This window comes from Gopherus evgoodei, chromosome 4 (genome assembly GCF_007399415.2).
Source record: "Gopherus evgoodei ecotype Sinaloan lineage chromosome 4, rGopEvg1_v1.p, whole genome shotgun sequence".
In the NCBI taxonomy this organism is placed as follows: domain Eukaryota; kingdom Metazoa; phylum Chordata; order Testudines; family Testudinidae; genus Gopherus; species Gopherus evgoodei.
The window spans coordinates 46,389,366-46,415,895 of NC_044325.1; the positions used below are offsets into that span (position 1 = coordinate 46,389,366).

The 26,530-nt window shown below is 43.4% G+C and overlaps 1 protein-coding gene across 3 annotated transcripts; it reads right to left on the minus strand.

Annotated features, from left to right (window-relative positions):
- Positions 1 to 3,180: 3,180 nt before the first annotated feature.
- ZNF410 (zinc finger protein 410) lies at positions 3,181 to 24,976 on the minus strand. Of its 3 annotated transcripts, none has more exons than XM_030559211.1 (12): positions 24,877 to 24,975; positions 23,062 to 23,249; positions 17,829 to 17,964; positions 17,411 to 17,629; positions 16,938 to 17,129; positions 15,334 to 15,493; positions 13,900 to 14,081; positions 10,666 to 10,755; positions 7,123 to 7,248; positions 6,312 to 6,449; positions 5,503 to 5,638; positions 3,181 to 3,981 (listed from the first exon to the last, which is right to left on the minus strand). In XM_030559211.1, the coding sequence occupies exons 2-11, from the start codon at positions 23,092 to 23,094 to the stop codon at positions 5,511 to 5,513; spliced, it is 1,404 nt and encodes a 467-aa protein (XP_030415071.1). In that variant the 5' UTR covers positions 23,095 to 23,249; positions 24,877 to 24,975; the 3' UTR covers positions 3,181 to 3,981; positions 5,503 to 5,510. The 3 variants fall into 3 exon arrangements, with proteins under 3 accessions (XP_030415071.1, XP_030415072.1, XP_030415073.1); XM_030559212.1 differs by lacking the exon at positions 24,877 to 24,975 and adding an exon at positions 24,261 to 24,578; XM_030559213.1 differs by lacking the exon at positions 6,312 to 6,449 and having other exon boundaries at positions 24,877 to 24,976.
- Between the last annotated feature and the right edge of the window lie 1,554 nt (positions 24,977 to 26,530).

Consider the following 26,530-nt stretch of genomic DNA (forward strand, 5'->3'; position numbering starts at 1 on the left):
GGGAGGTTATTTGTAACTCTGAAATGTTCATAACTGAACAAAACATATGGTTCTTCCAAAGTTTACAACTGAATATTGACTTAATACAGCTTTGAAACTTTACTATGCAGAAGAAAAATGCTGTTTTCCCTTTTTTTAGTAGTTTGCTTTTAACACAGCACTCTACTGTATTTGCTTTTCCCTTTCTCCTACCCCCACCCCCGTGCTCCGCTGCTGTCTGTGTACTTCCAGTTCCAAATAAGGTTTGTGATTGGGCAGTTTGTAACTCAGATTCTACTGTATTTCCAAGTGACTGACTTAAGAGAGAGTTGCTGTGGTTTGGATGACATAGGGACTACACACAGGAGCGAGAAGGTGAGGATTGACTCTTGCCTAGAACACTCCTTGCCCCTCTCCAATCCCTCAGAATGTTCCCCAGCTGACTCATTTCCCTGTCCCTTAGTCAGGTTTTCAGGTTTAGAACCAACAGTGAGACTGCTTGAAGCAGGAAGAGAGGAGGGTGATGGGTTGGGGCACTATTGCTGAAAAGGGAGGTAGACCTGAAGGCTGACATGTACACTTACGTTCACTTGCTTTATAATCAAGATTCTGAATGGAAAGGGCAAATCTAGTAGATCTCAAAATTCTGCTCTGAAGCTGTCCTTCATGTTGATTGTGTATGAATGTGTATGTTGAAGTGGATTTTAAGATATTTGTACAGAATAATAGGTTATTGGACTGAGTTCTCCTGGGGAGAAGACTTGAAAAGAAGCTCTTCTCTAGCATCTCGCCTCTACACCAGCTCAACGGCAGCTCTGCTCCTCTCCTAGTGTTCTGGAGACACAGTCTTGCCATAAATTGTAACCATTTTCCATTATAAAGCTCTACTTTAGGCCCTTGTAACTTTGGCTCAGATCATGGGTTTGGCCTGAAAGTGGTATGATTACTATGAAGGGGGTCAGTGCAAGGTTTGAGGAAATTCATCACGTTTTGAGCTCCATGTAATTAAAAAGCTATCCTAATTTGAAGTTTGAACTCCTGTCCAATGTTCTCTCCTAGCTCAAAATCAGCTTAAAACCCCTTAAAGCTCCCTAAAGTCAGGTCCTGCCTATATGCTGCAATTAAGCAAAGTTCATAGAAATGTAGGGTTGGAAGGAAACTTGAGAGCTCTTCTAATCCAACTCCTTGTGCTGAGACAGGGCCAGCAAGACTATTCCTGACTGATGTTTTCTAACCTGTTCTTAAAAACCTCCAATGGCAGGGATTCCACCACCTACCTTGAAGGCCTATTCTAGTGCTTAACTATTCTTATGAGAGTTTCCCCATATTTAACAAATTTCCCTTGCTGATTACTTGTCCTACTTTCCCAGAACATGAACAATTGATCACCATCCTCTTCATCACAACCCTTTAACATTTTAAATATTGTCAGGTTCCCCCCCCCATATTTTAACACTAGTACTTAGTTTTGAAAAAAGACAACTTTTTTAAAATCTTTCCTCAAGTCAGGTTTTCTAAACCTTTTATTTTTTGTTGCTCTTCTTGGGATTTTCCAGTTTGTCCAGATCTTTCTTAAAGCATGTCACCCAGAACTGTCAAATAGAGCAGCACAGTTACCTCTCACTTCTTACATACAATGTTGCAGTTAATGCAACCCAGACTGATGTTAGCCCTTTTTTGTAACTGCATCACATTGTTGGCTCATTCACTGTGTGATCTGCTCTACCCTCCCCTGCCCCAATCCTTTTCAGCAGTACTACCCTTGCAGTTATTCCCCCTTTTGTAGGAAGAAAAAATCAGATGCACCCTTTAGTACTCTTCACTTGTCTTTAATAAATGTTAGTGTTGATTTCAGACAGACATTCTCCAATTTGTCACAGTTGCTGTGAATTCCAATTGTCCTCCACAGTGTTTGCACCCCTCCCAACTTGGTGTCATTTGCAGATTTTTATAAGCATATTCTCTACTATGTGATGCAAGTCATTAATTAAAATATTGAATTTTACCAAACCCCCTCCAGAACCCCCCTATTTTACAGTCAGCCATTAATTACTACTGAGTACAGTCTTTCAACCAGTTTTGCACCCACCTTACAGTCATTTCATCTAGCCCACATTTCCCTAGTTTGCTTCTTTTTTTGTAGATGGTTTTGGGACCAGTTCTCCTCCTAGTGATAGCAGTGGCTGTTAGGGGACCAAGCCTGCCCCCATTAACATTACGGTGAGGTTTTTTCTTCATAGATTTCAGTGGGACCAGGCACTATGTATGAGTATGTCTACTCCACTGCCTGCATCTTAAATGATATAAAGGGTATTTCTATAACTTACAGCTAATAGAGATCCTCCTTCAGATAACAGTGGGGTCTGTGTTTGTAGGGGTAAGTCTCGTTGACAATTAGAATATTTTCTGAAAATGTGCATTGTCGAAGAGCTTTGAGATTAAAAGATTTTAAAATGTCTTAATTTTTTGCAAGATGTCTTTCTTGGTGCTACCCTGTCCTTGCTCTGTTCTCTCTTCATGCCCTTTAACTTGGAAAAAAATAAGGTAGGTGCAGGAGTTGGCACTTCCCTTTCCACTAGCTAAGCCACTGCCCCAACTTTTGAGTTGACACACACCGGTGCTGCAGGGTAGCAGTCCTTCTCATTGGCTGAGTCTCAACAGAATCTAAGCTTTCACTTAAAACAAAATCAGTTTTCTAGCCTTTCTGGCTGAAGTGCCTTCTAAATGTGGAACCAATACAACTGCTGAGTCTGCAGTCAAAGAGAATGGAACAGGATCTCTGAGAATCCCATATGGTCCCTTCACTATAGCAAAAGTCCCTACCTGCAAAAGAGCCGCTGTTGTTCCATTAGGCAGGGGTATTCTATGCAGAGAGGTTTCAGGCTTGTAGATATGTAGCTGTGGGGTGGCAGGAAGCAGCATATCACCCTAAAGATGCAAACTGCTGTGTTTATCTCAATGGGATGTTAACTCGGAAGTTAACAATCATTTAAACGTCCACACAGCTAACTGTTTCACCACAGACCATAGTAGCAGAAAGATCCACAGTTAGTTGGATTGATGGCACATGATTAGAGCACTGCTACCTAGCATGTTTTCAACAGTGACTCCCCTGCACATACTGTCTATACCACACTTTGGGAGAAAGATATACAAATTATTACATTTACAGAATTTAAATAAACTTTCTGACAAACCAAATCAGAAGCCAGAGAGCAAAACAGGCTGTTTATTTACAATACAGTAAACACTTAAAATCTTCTACCTCTGATTTTTAAATAAAAAACTAAACATACTAATAAGTATTTTAGAAATGAAGAAATATGGGGCAAAGCAAGCAGCAGAGCGGGTTCTGAGGTAATCCTCTAACTTGGGTCTGACCTCAGACTCTGGGGCAAGGTGGAATTCTCGGGAACATATTTTCATAAAGCAAGGAAGAGCGGTGGATAAGCTCCTGCTCCTCAAGGAAGAGCCTCAGATTCTAGTTAGGGTCACCCTGGAAATAAACCTTCAAAACTCAGAAGGAAGAATGAGACTGCAATGCTCTGGTTTAGAATCCACAACACCCTAAATATTCTCCTCTAAGAAAAGCCCCTATTAGTTGCTTAAGCAATGCTAATGCCTTGTACATGCTGGAGCTTATGAACAAGCTTCAGGTGAAAGTGGTTTGATGTTGTAATGATGGAAGTGCACATCCCTCCCGATGGCAGGTTTAGTAAGTCCCACTTGTCAGTCCAACATGATTAGTGGCTCCTGAATTTAGCTTCAGAAATCTGCTTCAGTAACCAGGAACTCTCATGTTCTACATCTCACATCCCATTCTGGGCTACAGTTTAGTTTTTGTTGCAGCAAGTCATGAAAAGTAAGCTGCCTGCACAGCATGTACTCTGGATTCAGGTCCTGCATCTCTCCTTTAAGAGATCTACACACAGAAGTCTGTTCTTTAACTTTACATCTTGTGTTTTCTCTCACTAGATCATTGGTTTCTTCTTCCTTTTGTAACTGTAAAGTCAACACACACACAGTTCAGATTAACATTTATCTGCATACAGAACATTATCTGTATACTGCACATAAAACCCACACATCCTCTATACGCTGCACATAAAACGTGTTTACTACATTGTTCCAAATCACCCACAACTGTCCTGCTACCCACAAACATCCAACCTGTTCTAAAAAGCTTGCCACATGCAGCCAAAGAAAGCATCCCTGCTCGTAGGACCAGGTCACCAGCATCTGCCACCCAGTTCTCAGAAAACTCATTTTCTTGGGCACCCATCTGGAAACTGATGTTGAACCCTACTCTGAATTAAAATTTTTAAGTGTCTAGAAGGAAGAGAGGAAGGAGAAAGAACAGCAGGAGGATCCAACTTAATCTATAAACCTATTAAGTAAAATTGCAACTGAAAGAAAGCCCAGATTGGAGTAAAAAAAGTGGCACAAAGTGAGCTTGCTTGAACTGAATGAAACTGCTGATAAGAGTCTCTGTCTGTCTGTCGGTTTTCAGAGTTTTTACAGCAACCTCCCATCAAAAAAAAAAATTCTTAAAAGGGATGGAAGTGTCTCTATGTGAACTATCAAAAGCTTATTTTGATTGGACAAGATTGTTACTCCTTTTAGGCAGTTCTGGGGAACATTTAATAACATAGGATAATTTGACTGAATTTGAAAGATATTCCACGCAGATGACATCATTATCCCCATGGCTATGTCCTGTGCAACTGCTAAGGTTCCAGCTATCTCTGGCATGTAAGTTTCCTCCCATCTATTTTATCTCTCTCTCTTATTGCCTTCTATATAGTAATAGTTCAGTTTAACCAACCAGAATAGATTTAACGTTGCAGTATTTTGGCGAGATCTGGTTGGGATGCTAAATGCAATTCCTGAGCAGCCTGTTGTGGTAACATTTTGGAAATCCCAGGATCTTGGCAGTTGGGTCCCGTACTGTGCTAGTGACCTTCCAGCAAATGAACTGCAAGTCAGACACCGCCTCCTTTGCTATTTTTATTCTCTCTGCCTTTGTGTATGTTTTGCCTTGTCCTAAAGACAATCAGGACTGGACTGTTAAACAATTTAAGAACTTTGATTCAGTTCTAAGAAGAACAGTTGATACCATTTAAAGAGATTTCCAAACATAGATTCTCCTTTTAGTTTAAATTACTCCTTACAAAGAGGAAGGTGTGGAGGGTAGAGAAGGGAGAAAATGGTATTGCCAAAATAGACAGCTGAGTTTTAAATATTATATAGTGTACTATGAATTTACCCACATCTTGGCATTGTAACCATGAACTCAATTTATGCTTGACAGTAAAAACAACAAAATAAGTAACTGAAAAACCATCTCTGATCATCCTAACAAAACAAGCTGTGTTCTAAAGCCAGGAAGGGGTCTTTCTTTTGGTTTACAAATATCTTAGAAACAGCAATGTGAAAATACAGACTTTTCATTTTTATTTGAAATTTAGCAGAATAGATTTTTTTTTTAAACTTTCAAAAGGAACAAAGGCCTGCTCAACTAACCTGTAGATTTACTGCAGTAAAGCAGACACCCCATAGGAGTGTCTCCCTGTTGACATGGCGACCAGGTGATGAGACTGTGGCAAAACCACATCAGGTGCGGATTGGAGGGCTCCTGGTGTTGCTTCAGCAAGAACCTCTGTGAATCACAACACATTTACATACAGTGGCACCACATATTTAGATTGCAATTTGCAAATAGACATATTTAATTGGGAATTATTAATTTAAGTGCATCAAAGCACTCTGAGCTCTTCATGTAAGAGCCAATATATATATGCTATGCACACTTATACTAGAGCTAATCCAGATGGGGAATATTTTAGCTCAGAAAAACATCCAACGATACCAGAACCATTTAAAGAACTTGACACACCAAACAAACTTGATTGCGGCCTTCAACAAAATGACTAAGTTAGGAGGATGAAGAGAACACAGCAGGTATAATTTAATTATATTAAGTAGTACATTTATTTAGGCCATTAAGAGTCAGCCCTAATAGTGAGATGTATTAGCTTAGTCTCTCAAGGTAAAGGATGGAAGGCCTGTTGCTTGAATTACAATTTAAAACATCTTAGGTTTTAGGAGAATGAGCTGCAGAAACAGTACTGCAATATCTTCCCAGGACATGGGCTAAAGAATTCATCTCTTTTCCATCTCCAGCTTTATAATTCATTCTCAATCTATTCATCCCACTACGTGCACAGTAAAAGCAACACTCAATCATCCCTCTACATCACAGTGAGACTGGAGGAATGATCCTACTTCAGTCACCACATATAAGAGGGTGGAAAAAAGAGCAGCTGGCTCACCCTCCTCTACTCCAATAACAGACTCAGTATCTGGCAGGTGCAGAGACTCCACGCCAAGACGAGGCTGAGAGTTCATGGAGATCAGATTCTTACTATGTACAGCTGCTTCCTCCAGCAAACTGCTGCCCAGCAGTGACTCTGTTACAAAAACAACGTGCTGTGAACTATCTAGACTGCCCTTGCTGCCCACCACCCTCAGAGGAAGGGACTTCTGTCTCACATAGACCCAGAGAAAATGTCTATTTTCCAAAGATACCCCACTTCTATGAATTCCCACTCTTGGGTCTGTGCTTCCAACACACCACTAGGTGGGAACTCCCAGAGTTTTAAATGTTAAGCCCTTAGAACACCTGCAAAACAAACAGGTAGAGCTGGATATGTTAGGTGAATTACTTATATAGGAAGAATAGGTTCTGCCCCCTTAAACAGAGAAAAGGTATGTATGAAGGGCATAAACTTCACTTCAAAAGAGATCAGATTCAAGATTTTTCAAAGCAAGGACCCACCTGCCCCATGGCTGTCACACACAGATGCCCTCCTATCCTTTACCCTCAACCTTTTCTCACCTATTCCTTTCCCAAGGCTTCCTCCCATCCAGATAAGAATTCCCTTCTCCATCCTACCCTAACCTCCTTAGGGAGGGACAACCTGCCTGCCCCCATCAGCCTGATCTCTCATATTACTTCCTGTAAGAACACTCTCTCACCATCATCTCCTCCCCTATCTACCCACTTGCTCACCCATGTGTCAGAGCATCCTCCTCACACACCCATCCCAGACAGGATGCTTCTCTCTCCTGAACATTCCTTACCCGGTTGCTCTCGGTCTCTGCTTCCAGCAGCTCCAATTCTGGAGTGGTGCTTTCTCATATGCACATTCCGGCTACCACTCTGGGAAAATGTCTTCCCACAGATATGGCACTGATGGGGCTTCACTCCTGAAAACAACCAACCAAGTTGATACTTCTGAATTTGGGAGTAAAGACAATCAACAAATGGGAGCAAGGAGTCAAAAGTTAGATGTATGCAAGTCAGCAGGGTCAGATGAAATTCACCTTAGGGTACTTAAGGAACTAGCTGAAGCAATCGCGGAAATATTAGTGATTCTCTTCAAGAACTCATGGAGGACAGACGAGGTCCCAGAGGACTGGAGAAGGGTAAACATATACTACCTGTCTTTAAAAAGGGGAACAAAGAGGACCCAGAGAATTAGAGACCAGTCAGTCTAACTTCAATACCTGGAAAGATACTGGAACAAATTATTAAACAATCAGTTTGCAAACACCTAGAGAATAACAGGGTGATAAGTAGCAGCCAATGTGGGTTTATCAGGAACAAATCATGCCAAACCAAACTAATTTCCTTCTCTGACAGCACACTTGTCAGCAGATGGAGAGGAAGGAGAACTAGTCAATCTTTTTACTCCTGGGGACATTCTGCGCCAAAAAAATTAAAAATTCTGCAGACCGTATTTTAAAATTCTGCAAAATGTGTCAAAATAACACTACGTCATCACATCGGTTTCAATTATTTTGGTAATTTATTTCAAAATACCTGTCAGCAAGTATGTCTGGGACGATATAGGCAAACACAAAAATTTCCCCAGGAGCAGAGAGTTTAAGAAACCCCTATGACAACTGAGTTCCTGTTTCTCTGCCCCCTTCCCAGTCCAGAGGCCAAATATCCATAACCCCTTCCCCTCCCAGAGCCCATCTGCAGGCCTTTCTCCTCTCTCTCCTCCCCCATCCCGCCCCCCGCCCCCCAGCCAATACACCCAAACCCAGAACCCCTAGCTGCGCAAACCCACCTGGCCCAAACACCAGCATACTCTCCCCCACCCCCGAGCCCAGCCATGCCCCCACAAGCCCAGACACCTGCCCCCACCTCAGAACTCAGGGATCCAGAGAGAGAGAGAAACAGCCTGTTGCTCAGTCCCAGGCTTGTGTGAAGTTTCCTGTGTCTCGTCCACTCCTTCCCTCAGGGCATGCTGGGAATCACAGCTGCCAGGAACCTCTAACTCCCTCCCCTGCCTACGGCTGAGGGCTTGTCTACATCAGAAAGTTGCAGCGCTGGTGAGGGAGTTACAGCGCTGCAACTTAGGAGGTGTACACATCTGCAGGGCACCACCAGCGCTGCAACTCCCTGTTTGCAGCGCTGGCCGTACTCCCGTTTTGTCTCGGGTGTAGAGGATCCAGCGCTGGTGATCCAGCGCTGGTAATCAAGTGTAGACACTTACCAGCGCTTTTCTTGACCTCTGTGGAATAAGCAGGTATCCCAGCATACTTGAGGATACCTCTCTGGTAATCAAGCAGGTCTCCTTCCCCGCGGTTTGCTCCGGTGTTCTCCGAATCCCCCCCCCAAGCGGGTCTCCTTCCCCGCGGTTTGCAGGGGGGTTCGGGGAACGCGAGAGCAAATCGCGGGGAAGCAGGTCTCCTTCCCCGCGGTTTGCTCTCGCGTTCCCCGAACCCCCGTGCAAGCAGATCTCCTTCCCCGCGGTTTGCAGGGGGGTTCGGGGAACGCGAGAGCAAACCGCGGGGAAGGAGATCTGCTTGCAGGGGGGTTCGGGGAACACTGGAGCAACCCGGGGAAGGAGACCTGCTTCCCCGCGGTTTGCTCTCGCGTTCCCCGAACCCCCCTTGAAGCCGCCCAACAGCGCTGCAGTGTGGCCACATCTAACACCACTTGCAGCGCTGGTTGCTGTAAGTGTGGCCACTCTGCAGCGCTGGCCCTATACAGCTGTACTAATACAGCTGTAACAACCAGTGCTGCAAAATTGTAGATGTAGACATACCCTCAGTCTTCTATGTGTAAGCTGGGCTCTGCCAGGTCCACCAGCCTCTAGTGGCAGCCAGCAACACTGCAGCCCATTTCTGTGGCAGAAAGGAAATTCTGCATGTATAATGTTAATTTCTGCAAAATTCTGCATTTTGCAGTGGCACAGAATTCCCTCAGGAGTAATCTTGATTTTAGTAAGGCTTTTGACGCAGTCCCACATGACACTCATAAACATACTAGGGAAATGTCATCCAGATGAAATTAGTATAAGGTAGGTGCAAACTGGTTGAAACACTGTACTCAAAGAGGAATTATTAATGGTTCACTGTCTTACTGGGAGGACGTATTTAGTGGGGCCTACCGGGGTCTGTCCTGGGTCCGATACTATTCAATATTTTCATTAATGACTTGGATAATGGAGTGCAGAGTATGCTTATAAAATCTGCAGATGACACCAAGCTGGGAACGGTTGCAAGCACTTTGGAGGAGGGGATTAAAATTCAAAACAACCCTGACAAACTGGAGAACTGGACAGAGGCACTGGCCACTGTCAGAAGACGGGATACTGGGCTAGATGGATCACTGGTCTGACCCAGTATGGCCATTTTTATGTTCTTATGTCTGAAATCAACAAGATAACATTCAATAAAGATAAAATACTAGGAAGGAAAAAAAAATCAAATGCACAGCTACAAAATGGGGAATAATTGGCTAGGTGATAGTACTGGTGAAAAGAATCTGGGGGTTATAGTGGATCACAAAGTCCATATGAGCCAACAATGTTATGCAGCTGCAAAAGAGGCTAATATTCTGGGGTATGTTAACAGGAATGTCATATGTGAAATATGGGACACTATTGTCCTACTGATGAGGCCTCAGCTAGAGTACTGTGTGCAGTTTTAGACACCACACTCTAAGAAAGATGTTGACAAATAGGAAAGCAACAAAAAGATAAAAGGTTTAGAAAACCTGACCTATGAGAGGTTAAAAAAACTGGATAGGTTTAATCTAGAGAAAAGAAAACAGAGGACCTGATAGTCTTCAAATACATTCAGGACTGTTATAAAGAAGACAGTGATCAACTGTTCTCCATGTCCACTTAAAGAGTAAGAAGTAATCAGCTTAATCTGCTGCAAGGGAGATTTAATTTAGATGTTAGAAATACTTTCTAACCATAAGGGTAGTTAAGCGCTGGAATAGGTTTCTAAGGAAGGTTGTGGAATCTCTGTCATTGAGGTTTTTAAAAACAGGTTTAGACAAACACCTATCAGGGATGGTCTAAGTATACTTGATCCTGTCTTAGTACACAGGACTGAATTATATGACCTCTCAAAGTTCCTTCCAGGCCTACGATTCTATGATCCTATAAAGACAGAGACTGGCAGATGGTGGAGATCAAAAGATCTAGGACAGGGCAGGTACCAGATAGAGGATATGCTGTCCATGAAGTACTAACAAACAAACAAACAAACCCACAAACTATGAAGAACAGTTCCACAGAAAATAGGGGATTTTCTACTGAAAACTAGACGAAAATACTGCACCACAGACATTTAGCATATAGGCCTCATCTACCCTACCTGAGTGGACAACTAGGTGTTTCCGAAGGCTGGAGTATTCAGCAAAGGAACGACCACATCCTTGTGCCTCACACAGGAAGGGCTTTTCTCCTGTATTGGATGAAACACAAGTTCTTAGGCATTAAGACCTTTACTTCATTTTATCTTCCAATCTCTGGTAACATCCCTGATTTACATTCATTCCTCCCCCTTGGCCTTACATTACAGCTACCGAAGTTCACCAAGAAGGCAGACTCCTTATGAATCTGTTTCATGCAACCTCTTCATTGGCTGTGAAGAGTCTATACTGAAACTCCTCCTCCTCCTCCTCCTCTAGGCTGAATATGACTTTTCCATAGTATTTCCAGACCATGACTCACAAAAAGAAGCCAATCAGGGCTCAGCTTGTCCATCTGCTTCTAAAAACATCTTTCCAGTATTTAGGTGCCCAGAAAGTAACACAATATTTCAGGTGTGATTCCATAAGAACTACGTAGAAACTGACTACAACCCTGGCTGCTCTGAGATGTCATGCTCATCTCTATGCAACTCTCAAAATCACATGGGCTTGATTTGTTGCCATACAATATTTCAAATCCATATCTGAATTTTCTGATTACTATAATCTCTTAGATCTCTTTCAGCTATTACTGCTTCTTAGTTTTCTGCTTCCCATAGAATATCTGTGTTTGGGCTTATTATTTCCCAGATGTATTTGTTTTCATATTCCTAGGCTGAATCTCATTGCTATTTCCTTCTCATATGTCTAATCTTTATAGATCCCTTTGCATTTCTCCAACCTCATCGGTGTTCTCATCTTCCAATTTATAATCACCTATGAATTTCATTAACCTGTTCTTAACCCTCTTCAAGGTCACCAATGAGGATGTTAAATAAAATTAGGGCAAATAGATGCCTGTAGCATCCATTAGAGAGCTGCTCACAACTCAGTACACTGCTGCTTATTATTACCCCTTAATCATAGCCCTACTGTCAGTTTTCATGCTATGTCACTGCCAAGGCAATTTGAAATACTCCACACAAGACTAATGAGACATTGTATCAGATAATATAGAAAAATCCATGTATATTATATCTATCACATACCCTTCATCCAGTAGTTTTGTAAATCAGTGAAAAAAGAGTGCTCAAGTATTTAATGCGACTTCCTCTGTCTAACTCTTCTCCCATGCAATGTATTACTTGGCTTAATAGCTATTGGAGTATTTGATATATCTGAATGAAAGGGATTCAGGTAACATGTTCTGACTGGTGCTGTGGTAGTGACAGTGTGCATAAGATTCTCATCAGCCACTTATGTAACTTTTGCAATCTTGCTCAAGATAGAAATATTAGCAAGAAAAATTATTACTGATGACACCCAATCAGTAGCTCAGCATATAAATTTCATCTATAGAAATAGATGGTGGGTTTGTTTGAACACAACCACAACTTGGAACTGTCTTCATGTTTGGTACATGAGGATGGTTCCCCCAACTTCCTTAAGTCTCATTTAATTTATACCAAAGCAAATATTTGCCACTTATTACTAGCCACTCATATTTGGGAACAACTGGTCTGAGACATTTTTTAGTTTAGATACGCTACTTTCTGCTGGATTCTGAAACCACAGTATATGCGACACCAGGGCCAACAAAGCTTAGCCCTCCCTGCAGAGAAAGATTAACAAAGTAGAAAACTGAATCCAAAGACAATCACTACATATGCAAAACTTCACTATTCAGGTATATCACTTTCCATTACATCCCAGCTCCCATCCTTCAACTGTACATTCTCTAGTTAGACTGTAAACTCTTCAAAGCAAGGATCTTGTCTTCACAGACATCTACAAAGCACACTGGTGCGATATAAAACAAAATGTGAGAGTGGAGCGTGTATGTTCTGTGCTGCAGAAGTGTTTGTGGAACTACACAAAAAAAATCTGAGCTTTCATTTTAATAAAGTTGTTTTCAGCCTTTGTAGTTGTGAAAATAATTTTAAAACATTAACCGAATAAGAACTGATGCAGTGTTATCTTCCTGAGTCTCCAACCTCAAACAATATTCTCAGACACACAGACTGCCCCATACATTTCAGTCGATTGTTAACACTGAAACTTAAACATTTTAGTTTAAATGTCAATGTTGGGGACTATTAAACATTTTAGCAGACACATCCAGATAAACACATTATCTCAATTATACACTGCCTCCCCACACCTTTCTAGGAATATAAAGCCCCAAATTCCCACTACCTAGCTGCCAAGATCTTTAGCTAGTCCCCCAATTTCTATGATGCAGCTCTGTATTAGCAATGTAAAAATCCGTAGCATATTAAGAACTGAAAATGTGTGGACACTTAAACATAAATTTAATGTATATTACAACAAACAGGGGCTACGGTACGATTGAATTATTCATTTTTATATTTATTAGAAACTTTCATTTTTTATTTTAAATGTAAATGTCATAGAATTCAAGTCCAGCTGGATGCTGAGGGCCAAGCATGTAGCAGTACAGTTTGGTTAGCATTAGCATTTGTGGAGCACTTTACATCATCAGAATGCTGTACTACGCATTATCATTGCTTCTTCCTATTAGACCTTTCAGCTATGGTTTTTGATCCTCTCCTCTCTCTAGACATTGATCTGTAAACACTTCAACATATTTATCTTTTAATTTTACAAGTAGCACAGACAATGAGGGAGCTAGTCAAATTAATCTACATTCTATCAACTAGTTCATTTTTAGATCTCATTTAATTTATACCAAAGCAAATATATGCCACCGCTTGAATCAGGCACTAGTCCAGTTAGGACTGTATATCTAAATTCCCAGCAGTAAGGACATGCAGCTAGGTCAGGACTCACTTTGGACAAGTATCTCAACCTACTTTGCCTCTTCACTCACAAGAATTTAGAATGACTTCTCCAAAAACCCTTAAAAGCCAATCTTCTGAGAATGTAAAAAGGTCCTAGGACCGATTTAGGAGGGAGAACAGAAATTTACATAGTTTGGCTAAGTGACAACTAAAAGAGGACCATGATAAAAGTATACAGCATCTGAAGAGCGTAAACTCCAAAAAGAGAGAGGAATTATGTAGGGTACTGCACGGGTAAACACCTGGTTAATCACATTGATAAATAATTGTAAGTTGGAAGATAAGGACACCAGTGAAGGTACATGTGGACACTGCTCTCCCTGGACCATTTCTTGGGGACTGTTTCCTGAATAAAGAACTGGGATTTAAACGCACCAGTGTGAATCCGCAGGTGGTTCTTCAGATTCCCAGCTGTTGTGAACTGCTTCCCACAGCCCACCTCAGTGCAGACAAATGGTTTCTCACCATTGTGAGTTCGCATGTGCACCTTCAGCCTTTGCAGGACATAGAAGCTTTTCCCACAGCCTTCTGCTGGGCAGGTGAAGGAACGATCATTCCTGAGAGGCAACAAAAGAACTACAGCAACGGGTTGCAAAACAATATATTTTCCTTAGGGACACTCAATTCTGCTGCCACATCTTTTTTTTAAAATATGGTTTCTACCTTTTACTCACTTTTCAACTGAAATGAATGGCAGTACAAGGAAATTAAATGACCTAACCAGGTACGTGGCTTAAATCTGTATTCAACTAGATTACTCATCAAGGAGCTTCTACCACATGGCCAGAAGTTGTAAAATCTATTGGAAAAAGAAAACAGAAAATAAATCCAAGCCTCTTTGGCTTATATCACAGGTTTTTTGCAACCTCAACTTTGTTCGGGACAGATGACCTTGTGCAAGGCAACATAATGCAGAGATGTGATAACATTCCCCCATATACCAGTGTCCAATGTAGCAACACCCTTACTGTACATGAGATGGAAAAGCTGAGTTATCCTGTGTGATGGACAATGTTATTTTAGATTAAAAGATAGCTCCACTTTAAAATAGTATTAACGACCAGAAGGAAGAGCCTAAATCTGGCTTACTTTTTTCAATATACGTGGCATATAGATTAATCTAACACATACATTCACAGTGTTCTAGTTTCTGAGGGGAGAGCCAAATTTAGAGAGAGGCTCAACAGTTACCACTCCTTTCAATTTCTCTATTTTGTTAAATTAATATGAACTTCTGAGTCTTTTCTTTCTTGGGATAGGTGTGAATATAAGAGAAACAGTCCTTGGTGAGGAGGCTTAAAATCCAACAATCCTGTTTTCCTGACTTTGAGATTGGGCTGCAGTATGTATTTAAATCCACTTTCTTTGTGTGTTCCCTTCCATCAAAAAAACCATTCAATATTTTTCCAGAAATACTTGGGCCAGTTCCAGCCTATTCAGCAGCACTTTTTATTTTCAAGTTCACATTAATGACAGTGTTTTCTATGAACTAGGAGCTTTTTTGTAAAGACGTCAACTTTCCCTAAGTCACAGTGGATTTCATGAAGGACAAAGGGAATTTTCAGAATAAAAAATTTTCTACACTGTATTCCCTCCCAGCCAGTCTGAGAGTGTGCAGGAAGTGCGCTGACCATAACCCTTGTTAGTGAGACCATTCAGCAGCTAAATCTGGATTTTACTCAATTTTGAGTTTCCTGTTGCCTTTCAGCTTTGAAGGAAGATTTTACACAATGGGAATTAACGGATGTTTTGGATAAAGACCAGAAATTTCTGCAAGGGCACAATAGCAGAGATCTCTGTTCTCTTCACCTGTGAGTTTTTAAATGATATTTGAAGTGGGCTGGCCACACAAATGTCCGATCACAGCCCTCAACTGTGCACTTCAACTTCTTCTCTATGCGGGACAGGTGAGGGATGGGGCTGGAATCTTTCGGCTGCCCATCTCCTGAGCAAAGATGAACACTTTCACCTAGAACAGAACAGAACATACTGTCAAAGTCCACAGAGGAGATGACTTACTGTAAGAAAGAGACAAGATAACCAGGAACACATCTGGTTTATAGGCCTAGATGATACTAGGGGTTATCATGTATTAACTAGTCCTACAAACTAGATATTGCTACCCAGCCCATTGCAGGGAACACATACATATTTACCTATCTTTCAGGTCTATAAACTATTCCCAGCAAAGTACCATATCATACCAGCTGCCTCCAGATCAGAATAATGTTAGGGAGTGTGTAATGCTGAAAGATCAGAGGCCATAAATATCAGCTAAGTAGTAATATTAGGTTACTTCAACGATCCAAATATCAAATAGTCAAATATCACCTCTGGATTCAGTCAGGATACGCAATTTCTCAACACCTTAAATGATGACTTCTTGGAACAGCTAATTCTAGAGCACAGAAGAGGACTTCATTGACTTAATTATTTCAAGATATAATTGTAGTTGAGCTATTAAGTGATCACAATATAATTAATAGTTCTAACAGGTATCCCTCAGAAAACTGAGTATCAAACCTAGTTAAGCCACTAGAAAGGCATATAAAATAAAGAAGGCAATATGAAAAATGGACATTATGAGGATTGAAAGGTAATCTGAAGAGCAAACAGCTGTAGACAAAGAGAAACAACAAAAGATTCTTTAAGCAGATCAGAAGCAGGAAGCCTGCAAGAGAATTGGTGGGTCAACTGGATTACCAGGGAACAAAGGAAGCAATTAAGGAGGTAAGGACATTGCAAATAAATTAAATGATTGTCTTGCATCAGTCTTCACCACAGAAGATTTTGGGAAGATACCTTCGGGGTGTAGGTATTACAGTCGAAGAACTCCTTTGAACTCAAAATTATTGAACATATTTTCTTAGAAAATTAAGTCTGTATGTTTTCAGCCCTAAGAGATACTGAAACCTTGCTTTAACCGAAAACTCCAATACAGCCTTAACTATAGAGATGCTAACAATGCCTCTATAACAGGGGTAGGCAACCTATGACATGCGTGCCAAAGACCGCACATGAATTGGTTTTCAGTGGCACTCTTACTGCCTGGGTCCTGGTCACCGGTCCGGGGGGGTCTCTGCATTTTAATTTAATTGTAAATGAAGCTTCTTAAACATTTTCAAAACATTATTTACTTTACATACAACAATAGTTTAGCTATATATTATAGACTTATAGAAAGAGACCTTCCAAAAATGTTAAAATGTATCGCTGGCATGTGAAACCTTAAATTAGAGTGAATAAATGAAGACTCGGCATAACACTTCTGAAAGGTTGCCAACTCCAGCTCTATAATGATTTTGCCTATTTAGAAACTATCCTGCAGTCAGATAGGATAAACAACTAAAGCTACAGCCAGTTGCCTTTCACAGAAGGTTAAATCTTTAAGATAGTAGCAGCACATCGCCTACCATTATTGCTTGCTTTGGCATTCTTTGCGAGCTGTGCTCGAGTGGCAGCAATCAAACTGTCATGGGCCAATTCCTGCACTCGTAGAAACCATGGGGTACTGCTGTCTGTGCTGTCATGGGAGAGAAAGTCATTCCCAGAATCCTCTGCTTCATCCTGAACGAACACAAGGTGCTCTGCTGGACAGCCCAGGCCTGGAAGAGATGGCAGTTCCATGAGACAGAAAGATAGTCAATGAGAGGGGACTCGCTTGCTTCTCAGAGTCTAATATCCATGGTACAGACATAATATCTGCATTAAGTCTCTGTACTGTGGGATGCTGCTGATGGTTACATGCTCCTGAATAATATCCATCAACACCCAGAAAATTTCATATTTCTCCATCATAAGCAGCTGGGACAAAGATGCAATTGTATCTCCTGCATTCTACTGTCTGAAACAGATCCAGCCAGATGACAACAAGAAGGGGAATTACCTGCTCTTGTTAGGTTGAGGAGAATAAAGGAAGTGCTGTCACTGGGCTGGAGGTCTTGCAATAAACTGGAAGGTTCTGGACTTGACAGGAGCTCAGGTGGTTTCTGTACGGTTTGCGCCCTTGTCTCCTCGCCGTCAGGGCCTACATTTACCTGAAGGCTTCTCAAGACAGCAGATGAAGGAACATCTTTGGAGGAGTCAGTGTGACTTGGAGAATCATCTAGTGAAGAGAATGAGATCACAGACCTCTAAGCAGCAAAGCTCCACCATTAATGAAAAAGTCCTAATAACTCTTCTGAACTATCCCTCCACCACCAGGATCCCTTTTCAGCGAGAAGTAGGGAGAACATGCTGCAGTGGCACAGTAGAGACAGCTATATAAATGGCACTCCCACACAAACCTGTACCATAGATTTTACCTGGCAACATCAGTCTGTTGCATTCTGAGGTCTCAGTAACAGGAAGGAGGGAGAGACAGGTGATGCCTTTAGGTTCTGATTCCACCAGCCCCCGCCCCAGTGGAATAGATGTGTTCTGAACAAACTGAACCAGCAGCTGAAAAAGAGAGGATCTTGAAAATAGGATTCAGCAGTGAGCAAACCCGTTTATAGCACAAGGTTCCAATGAGATTACAAAAGACATTTAGTTAGGCTTCCTCTACCTTGTAATATACACAGAACCCAATCCAACATTCCTGGAAGTCAATGGAAGTCTTCCCACTTACTTCAACGGGAGCTGGATTGAGCCCATAATTGAATATATTAGCATTTATGGATGACATCCCCAATTATTTCATGAGATTGATAATCCTGATTTTTCTATAGAAATTCAATAAGATAGCCTAGCTCACTATAGGTAGCAGTGCTGTCTATTATTAAGGCTGCATATTACTTGCCATTATAACCCTCCTTTTCTGTCCCTCATCACTGTCAAGCTCTAATCTTTCAACCCAAAATTTTTCATGCTTAGTCTCTGGCTCAAGTTGATTTAACAACAATTTTGTTTTAAATTGAAAATGGATCTGCCCTTTTCAAGAATGTAGGGAGTAAAACAGTAGGGAGCTCTGTCAATATAAAAAATATTATTGGATAACCCTAGCGTGTCAAGAGTTTGGAGCAGGAGCCAAAAATTTGACAAGAAACTAATCAAAGTCAGAGAAGTGCACTGTCCCTCTGAAAGTCTGGCCAAATTCTGAGCTGTAGAATTTGTACATTGTTTACTCATTCTCTCTTCACCACAAAATCTCAAAATTCAAACTCTTGCCACACTACACTAGGCATGTTCCTGGGCCCCTCTAAGCCTCTGCCATTCCAAAGTGAAAGCAGAGTTTTACTTCTAGGACACAGACAGAAAAAAATTGATCGTCCCACCATTGTCACGCTCCGCTCACAAATCAAAACACCCTTTGACCTACAGAAGAAATAGTGGTCTAGGAGCCAGGAGATCATGAATTCTAGGCCGACCTTTTCCAATGACTCACAATAATTGTGAGCACCACCCAACCCTTATTATCAAGTGAGGCCTCAAAACCTTACACACAAGAAAACATGAGGATAAATTCCTGGGGACCAGAGAGGGTGCACAAGGTCATTTCTGGCAGATCTACAAAGAGAACTCAGATCTCATCCACTTAAGACACTCTGCCTCAAAAATAATATACCAAATCTATGTGTTTGGCCTTAGGGGTCTGTAAAATGGAGCTACTCCTGCTTGCATTCACAAAATACTTTGAAACCCACATATGAATGAGAATCATTAAAAATATACCACTCAGGAGTCTTATCCTTCAATTCCATGCTCTGTCCCTTAGACCACAGAGCCAGGACTAGAATTCAGGAATCCAGATCCCACATTCTACTGCTGTCTAGTAAATAAATATATATGATGGAATTTCTGTCTTCTTAACTTAAAAAGATTAAATTCCATAAGAAAACTTAAGAGAAGAGAACTTTACCCTTATTGTGATATAGCCTTTAATTATATGTTCACATACGGCTCAGTAACTAAAGCTGACCATATGTAGGAGTTCTCCCTCATTACACATTTTCCAACTTCTGCAGCTAATGAATGAGACAGAGGACTGCAGACAGATAATGGCTGCATGATAAGGGGACTGGTCTGGGACCAATAGAGCTGGGTTCCATCACTGCCTCTAACTCAGACTTACTATGATATGGTGAGTATGTCACTATATAGACTAATTAAAGGAGATAATTGTGACAGATATAGCAACCCCATGCAATATCTTTAGGGAACATACTGTAGTAAGCTTATAAATAGTTTATGTATGATTGTGTTTTGCTCCATGAGGGAAGGTTACCATAGCTCCTACAGGACCTAAAAACAGTGGAGGGTGATTAAGGCGAGTAACTGAGACTAAACAACTGTAGGGAAATTCCACCTCCTAGGCCAGGAGTGGGCAACTTTTTGGGCCAACGGCCACATTTGGGTGGGGAAATTGTATGCAGGGCCAGGACAGGGGGTTGGGGTGTGGGAGGGAGTGTGCGGTTGGGGGGGGGGTGCAGTGTGCAGGAGGGGTGCAGAGTGTATGAGGGGGCTCATGGCAGGGAGTTGGGGTGCAGGAGGGGTGCAGACTGCAGGAGGGGGCTCGGAGTGCAGGAGAGGTGCAGGGTGCGGCAGGAGCTCAGGGCAGTGAGTTCCAGTGCAGGAGGGATGCGAGGTGTATGAGGGGACTCAGGGCAGGGGGGTTGGGGTGCAGAGTGTATGAGGGGGCTCAGGGCAGCAGTTGGGGTGCAGGAGGGGTGTGTGGTGACTTAGGGCAGGGAGTAGGAGGGGTTCGGGCTCCAGCCCGGCACCACTTATCTAAAGCAGCTCCGAGGTGGCAGCGGTGCACACTGGGGCCAGGGCAGGCTCCCTGCATGCCTTCCCTGCCCCACGCCGTGCTGCTCCAGGAAGTGCTGTGGCCCCTGGGGGAGCAGGTGCAGAGGGCTCTGCATGCGCTGCCCTTGCCGTGCCTCAAGGTACCTCCCACAAAGCTCCCACTGGCCACGGTTCCCTGTTCCCGGCCAATGGGAGCTACAGAGGGCAGTGCCTGGAGGCCAGGGCAACGCACAGAGCCCTCTGCCCCTCTGCCCAGGGGTTTCAGGGAAGTGGTGCCGGCCGCTTCAGAGAGCAGAATGGGGCCCCCACAGCACCACCGGGGGCAATCCCATGGGCCGAATCCAAAGCACTGAGGGGCCAGATCCGGCCCACAGGCCGTAGTTTGCCCACCTCTGCCCTAGACGGTTTGCATATACTGGTTCAGGGTGGGTTTTCCAGACATTATGAAGCAAAGAAAGGGTTTTTGATATAAAAGAATGAGCTTGAACTGACTTGTGGAATTCTTTCGGATCCAGCAAATGGACAGGACCTTCTGTCCAATGAGGCCCCAACCCATGCGGAAGGGTTGGAATGTCTTTGGCCTATTTGAGCCCCAGGAGACTGATGGATGACTTCTGATATGGTTAGTGTGTTTAAATCTGCTTATTGTTTTTATTACAAGCAGCAAAGAATCCTGTGGCACCTTATAGACTAACAGACGCATGCATGCATCTGAGGAAGTGGGTATTCACCCACGAAAGCTCATGCTCCAAAACGTCTGTTAGTCTATAAGGTGCCACAGGATTCTTTGCTGCTTTTACAGATCCAGACTAACACGGCTACCCTCTGATACTTGTTTTTATTACGTTTTCTTTGTAATGCTTTTATCTTAAGAATAAAACCGCTTGCTTAGAAAGAGCTGTGTGGTAACTTGTAACTGCTGGCAATACATATATTCATAGCCCTCAGAGAGAAAGCAAAGCAAGGTTCTGGCCTTTAGGCAGACTGGCTTGTTGGGGATATCACACTGTAAGGGCAGGGAGCTGTGCAGCCTTAAAATTGTTGGTCAGAGGGAATGGGACATGGATCCCTATTCAGAGACAGGCGATGGATGAAGACCAGTCTGGCTGCTCCTGGAGTGGGGACAGGGGAAAATACAGGTGCAGATACCCTGAAACTGTGACAGTAGTCACTATTGTGTGTGCCTCATTTCCTGTGTACCCAAAATTACGCACTCTGGGCTTGACTTTCAGAAGTGAAGGGCACTCACAAATCCAAATGTAGTCAATGGGAGCTGCCAATGTTTTAAACCTCTGAAATATTAGGTCCTAGACATCTTAAGTTGAGCATTATATTATACCCAAAATTAGTGGACCCTTCAAATTTCAGGCCCTAATTTATCTGTGCTCAGTTCCCCTACCTCCCTACGATATTATGAAGATAATTTAAGTTGGTGTGGCACTCAGGTGGCCATATGCAAGATGAACTGAGCCAGAATCCACAACCCAATTTTAATAGATCACCAATTCTTATTAGTTATAATACAAGTAACATCCAGAAGCCTCAGTCAAAATTGGGGACCATTTTGCCAAGTGCTCTATAAACACACATTAAAATATCCCCTCTCCTGAGATCTTACTTTTTAGATTAAGATAAAATGCAACTACGAGGTGTGGTTAACAGACTTACATTGCTAGATAGCTTAGTCATTCAGAGTTATTGGGGTGGTTGTTTAAAGATTAAATATGAAATATTAAATAATATCCATAGTCCCTACCTCAAACTGCCTTGTTATGAAATATATATTAACATAATGAAATGTGGCCTGGCTTATTATATAGAGATACTTAAAAAAAAAAAGATTTCCTCCTCCAACAAGGTGGCTTTGTCTCAATCCATCCGTCCACATATACTAACGTTAGGCCATTAAACATGACCAAAAGCAACAGCAGAAAGTCTCTCCTAGAACAGGGAGTCTCTGGTTTTCCCCAGCACAATGATATCAAATCAGTATGCAAAACCAACAGGATAAAAGCAGCAGGCAAATGGTAAGAATAACAAATCTCTCTTATTACAAACATTCTCAGAGAGATGATCGTAAACAACACAATGGCTTTTTTATTTAAATCCTCTCTCTCAAACGTTATTAAATTGAACCCCTTCCACCTCCACCGCAAAACAATCCAAGGATAGGCAAACATTTTTGTAAAGTTGTCACATTTCAATAGAGAAAGAGTCTCAGGGACACCTCCCTTCCCAATTACAATCACATAATATCCCTGTGACAATGACAGTGATTGATCGCATGGAAAAGTCACATTAAGAAGATATGTAATGTCTTTTTAGTTTCTTTTAAAGCAATTTTGCAGCTGGAATGAAAGGGCAGCCACAAGCACCATGTGAACAGCCAGCTGTCTGTGAACAAAGATTTGGGAACTTCAGGAATAACCCAACCCCCAAGAATCTAGTAGTGTCACTCTGGTAGGAGGAAAATAAGCTGGTACAAAGATTTTTTTTAAAAAAAGGGGTAGGGAATATATTTTCTCACCCACCGTTATTTTATTCAAAAATGGCTAATGAGACTTTGCTCAAACTAAAATATATATATATATTCAAAAAGTCAGTATTGTACATTATAAACCACTAAAAGTAATGTCGGATTACAAGAGAAAATATTTTGCAATCTTAAATATATGGGGTGCTATCACTATCTGCTATGTTTAGGCAGCTTTGAGGAATTACTATCTAAATGGCAAATCTTCTCCTGAACTTAAGAGTTGGACCACGAAACAGAAACCAAGTCAGGAACTAACCCAGTTCTGACCCGCTTACCTCTGGTTTGGATTCTAACTCATCCGATAACATTGATTCACGTTTCCGATTCCCGCAGCTGTTCTGGGCAAGGCACAAGTTTAGAATTCAGAGTGAACAGTCCCCTCTGATTATTCTCATAGTCTCCTAGCCTTAAAGCAATGCAGTCTTCCTGCAAGAAGTTGTGCTAGGCAGATATTCAATTTAACCTAAAACAAATAAGAGAATGGAAGTGTAAACAGCTGAGACCTATCACTAATGCATCAAAGTCAAAAAAAGTATCGGTATTGTTAAGGAGTACAAAATCCCTGTCAATATGGATGGTCTTTGCAGTTCTGTCTTTTATCCACCTTGGTGTTTATAGTACTATCACAATGGAATCGGAATGCTAACAAAAGAGTCTAAAGCCTAATTTTATTTTAAAAAACTAGTCTCTATGCCTTCCTTTTATTATCTAATTTAAGACTACACAGAATTTAAAAAGCAGTACTTTCTGTTGCTTATATACAGAGAAGCATTGCCGGGCCATTCTTCAGGGGCTGTTGAGAACATCTGGGCTTATTCAGATTGTTGGTGGATTGAAATTCCATAGCCAAGGATCCATAATCAAGAAGCTCTGCCCACCTGTTCCCAAAAGCTCATCTGTTTTCTGATTGTCAAAAAGTCCCTGATGTTTAGAGATGTTTTGATTTAATTCCACCTCAGTTCTCATACACATTGCACCTATAAATTAACCATGCTATTTTTTCTACACATTAGGAAGGAAGCTAAATACATTTTTGTTCCCATTTCTGTAAAGTGCTGATACTAGTGATAGGAATCAGCAAGAAAATATTATCTCCAGTTCTCCTGCTCCATCAATATTACAGCTTCCTGCAAGTCCTAAAAACATAATGGTCTGAAAAAACACAAGTTCTCATTCCAGGTTGGATCAGTACAGAAATTATGATAGAGTTCTCCTGTATGACTTCCCATGGATTGTCTGTCCAGATGTAAGATGCTCTAGGCAGATGCCATGTCTTGTACTAACTGTACACTGAGAAGCCCACTCTGAACTTAATAAGTAAATAATCATAATAAATAAAAACAGGAATTAAAGCTTCAAGGGGACTCCTGGTACTCTGTTCACGTTCTAAGATCCCCTTTGCCTTTCAAACTACAGACTTGGTTGGGTCATTCATTGGTCAGTGGCAATCACACCCAGTGAAATAAGCTACTACGTAACGGATGCAGGTAACAACCCAGTTGCACTGGTTAAGTTACAGGAGCGAAGCAGCCCGGGTCCCTAGTGCTGCTCTGCAGCCCTTCCAAAGCTGTCTGAGATTTCATTATGACCCTTCCTGGCATCAGTGTTACACACGCCAGCGCCACAGCCAGCCGCACAGCCCAGAGCAGCTGGCAGGCGAAATCAGCCAACGCCGTGAAGACAGCCTGCTAGGCAGCGACAGGCCGGGAGAGCCCGAGGCCCGGCCGGGGACCGAGCCGGACGGAACCGAGGGAGGCCCCACGACTCAAAGGCACAGCTGTGTGGGCGGGAATGGGGGGAGGGGCGCGGCACACACGCGCTCCCACCCCGCCCCCATCGGGGCAGGCTCCCCCTCAGCGCGGTTGCCTGCCGGGTGTGTTCCCCTCTGAGCCCCCCCTCCCCCCACAGCTTCAGCCCCGCGGGGGAGGGCTCTAGCCCCCCAGAAAGGGGAGGGACCAGCACCGCCCCGCGCGAGCCCCCGGGTTCGGGGGAGCGGCAGAGCCCCGGGGAAGGGATTGATGACCGGGACCGGGACCCCTCCCTAATTCGGGACCCCCCCACCCGCTTCTGACTCCCCCCACAATTCTTACCGGCATCTCAGAACCGCACGGATGTGACGCGAGCCCAGGCCGGAAATGCCAAGGCGTTCCGCAGCTCTATGGTCTGGGCGATTTTCCAGGCTGGCTAAGGCCTCAATTCCATGACCCGGGGGGCACCACATCCGGTTCCGGTTTCCGGCCGGGCGGGAGAAGGGGAGCCGAGGATGAGGCCCTAGAGCTCCATAGCTCTGGCGCTGCGCCAGCCCCTCTCCTGCTACGGGGGGGGTCACATCGCCCCGGTGACCCGGAACGCACCCGGCGCGGCTGTGGCGCTGCCCAGACCAAGAATGCCGGTGTCTGTGGGGCCGTTAACCCTGCTCCCACCGTGGTCTCCCTGACGCTCTACTCTAGGGTTGCCAGTTTTCTGATTGCAGAAAACCGAACACCCAGGCCCTGATCCCGCTCATTCCATTCCCCCTTCCCTCTGTGGCTCGATCATTTTCACTGGGCAGGGGGGGGCAGCGGATTGGAGTGCAAAAGGGGGTGAGGACTCTGGCTGGGGGTGCAGGCTTTGGGGTGAAGCCAAGGATGAAGGGTTTGAGGTGCAGGGGGGGCTCCGGGCTGGGGTTGGAGTTAGGAAGTGTGGGCTCTGGGAGAAAGTTTAGGAGCAGGCTCTGGGAGAGGGCTGGGGCAGGGGGTTTGGGCTCCAGGTGGTGCTCCCAGAAGTGGCTGGCATTGGAGCCAGAGGGGCTATAGGGGGCTCTGCACACTGCCCGTGCCCACGGGCTTTGCCCCCACAGCTCCCATTAGCCGGGAAACTGCAGAGCTGGCGCTCAGGGTGGGAGCAGTGTGTGGTGCCTCTGTGGCTGCCCCTGTGCCTAGGAGCTGAATATGCTGGCTGCTTCTGGGAGCTGTGCAAAGCTAGGACTGTCAGGGAGTCTGCCTTAGCTTTGCTGCGCTGCCAACCAGATTTTTAACAGCCCGGTCAGCAGTGCTGATGGGAGCTGCTAGAGTCCCTTTTCGACTGGGCATTCTGGTTGAAAAATGGACACCTGGCAACCCTACCTGGGGCCAGCCCAGGTTCTGTGGCCATCTTATCAGCCTGGTTCAGGCAGCCCAGCCCAGATCCCTCCTGCTCCGCATGGCCTGGGAAATAGGCTGCCTGCACCCAGCCTGCTCTGTGGGAGCTCTGCTGCCAAACCTCCCTCAGCGCTCTTTCACCAGCCTGTCAGACAGTGTCCCAGCCGGCTCCAGTGTACAACAGTCATGAGTCCCAGCCCCCAAAATCATGAGCTGCTAACAAATAATACAAGATGGGTTCTTTTATTTACATTGTTCTTTAGAGCTCCCATCTTCCAGTTTTTCTCTGTAATCAGGAGGGCCAGAGGCTCAGGGTAGAGTGGTTTGTTTTGTTTAAATTAAAGTTGAGATTCTCATAATCATGTGACTCCAGAAGCACAGGCTTTAAGAAAGTCACCCAATATCACAAGACTCGTGATTAACTCACGTGCTAGAAACACCGAAGGACCCAAAACTTAGTCTCTTCACTTCTGCCACCCACACCCAGTCTGTCACTAATTCTGTGCTTGCAATCTTCTCCCTGTTACTCAACTTGCTCCCCTTCAGGCCATCCAAAATAGTGCTGGTGCCTTGTTCATAAGTTTATACTGCTTCAAGCAGTCTTGTCAGTACCAGTGACTGCTGT

Excerpts from the sequence above, each read along its gene's own strand:
- ZNF410 (XM_030559211.1), bottom strand. The coding sequence starts at position 23,094 with ATGTTATCGGATGAGTTAGAATCCAAACCAGAG. Across the intron at positions 17,630-17,828 it reads CAACAGACTGATGTTGCCAG|ATGATTCTCCAAGTCACACT; the intron begins GTAAAATCTATG and ends TCTCTTCACTAG. Across the intron at positions 7,249-10,665 it reads ACACCTAGTTGTCCACTCAG|GAGTGAAGCCCCATCAGTGC; the intron begins GTAGGGTAGATG and ends GGTTGTTTTCAG.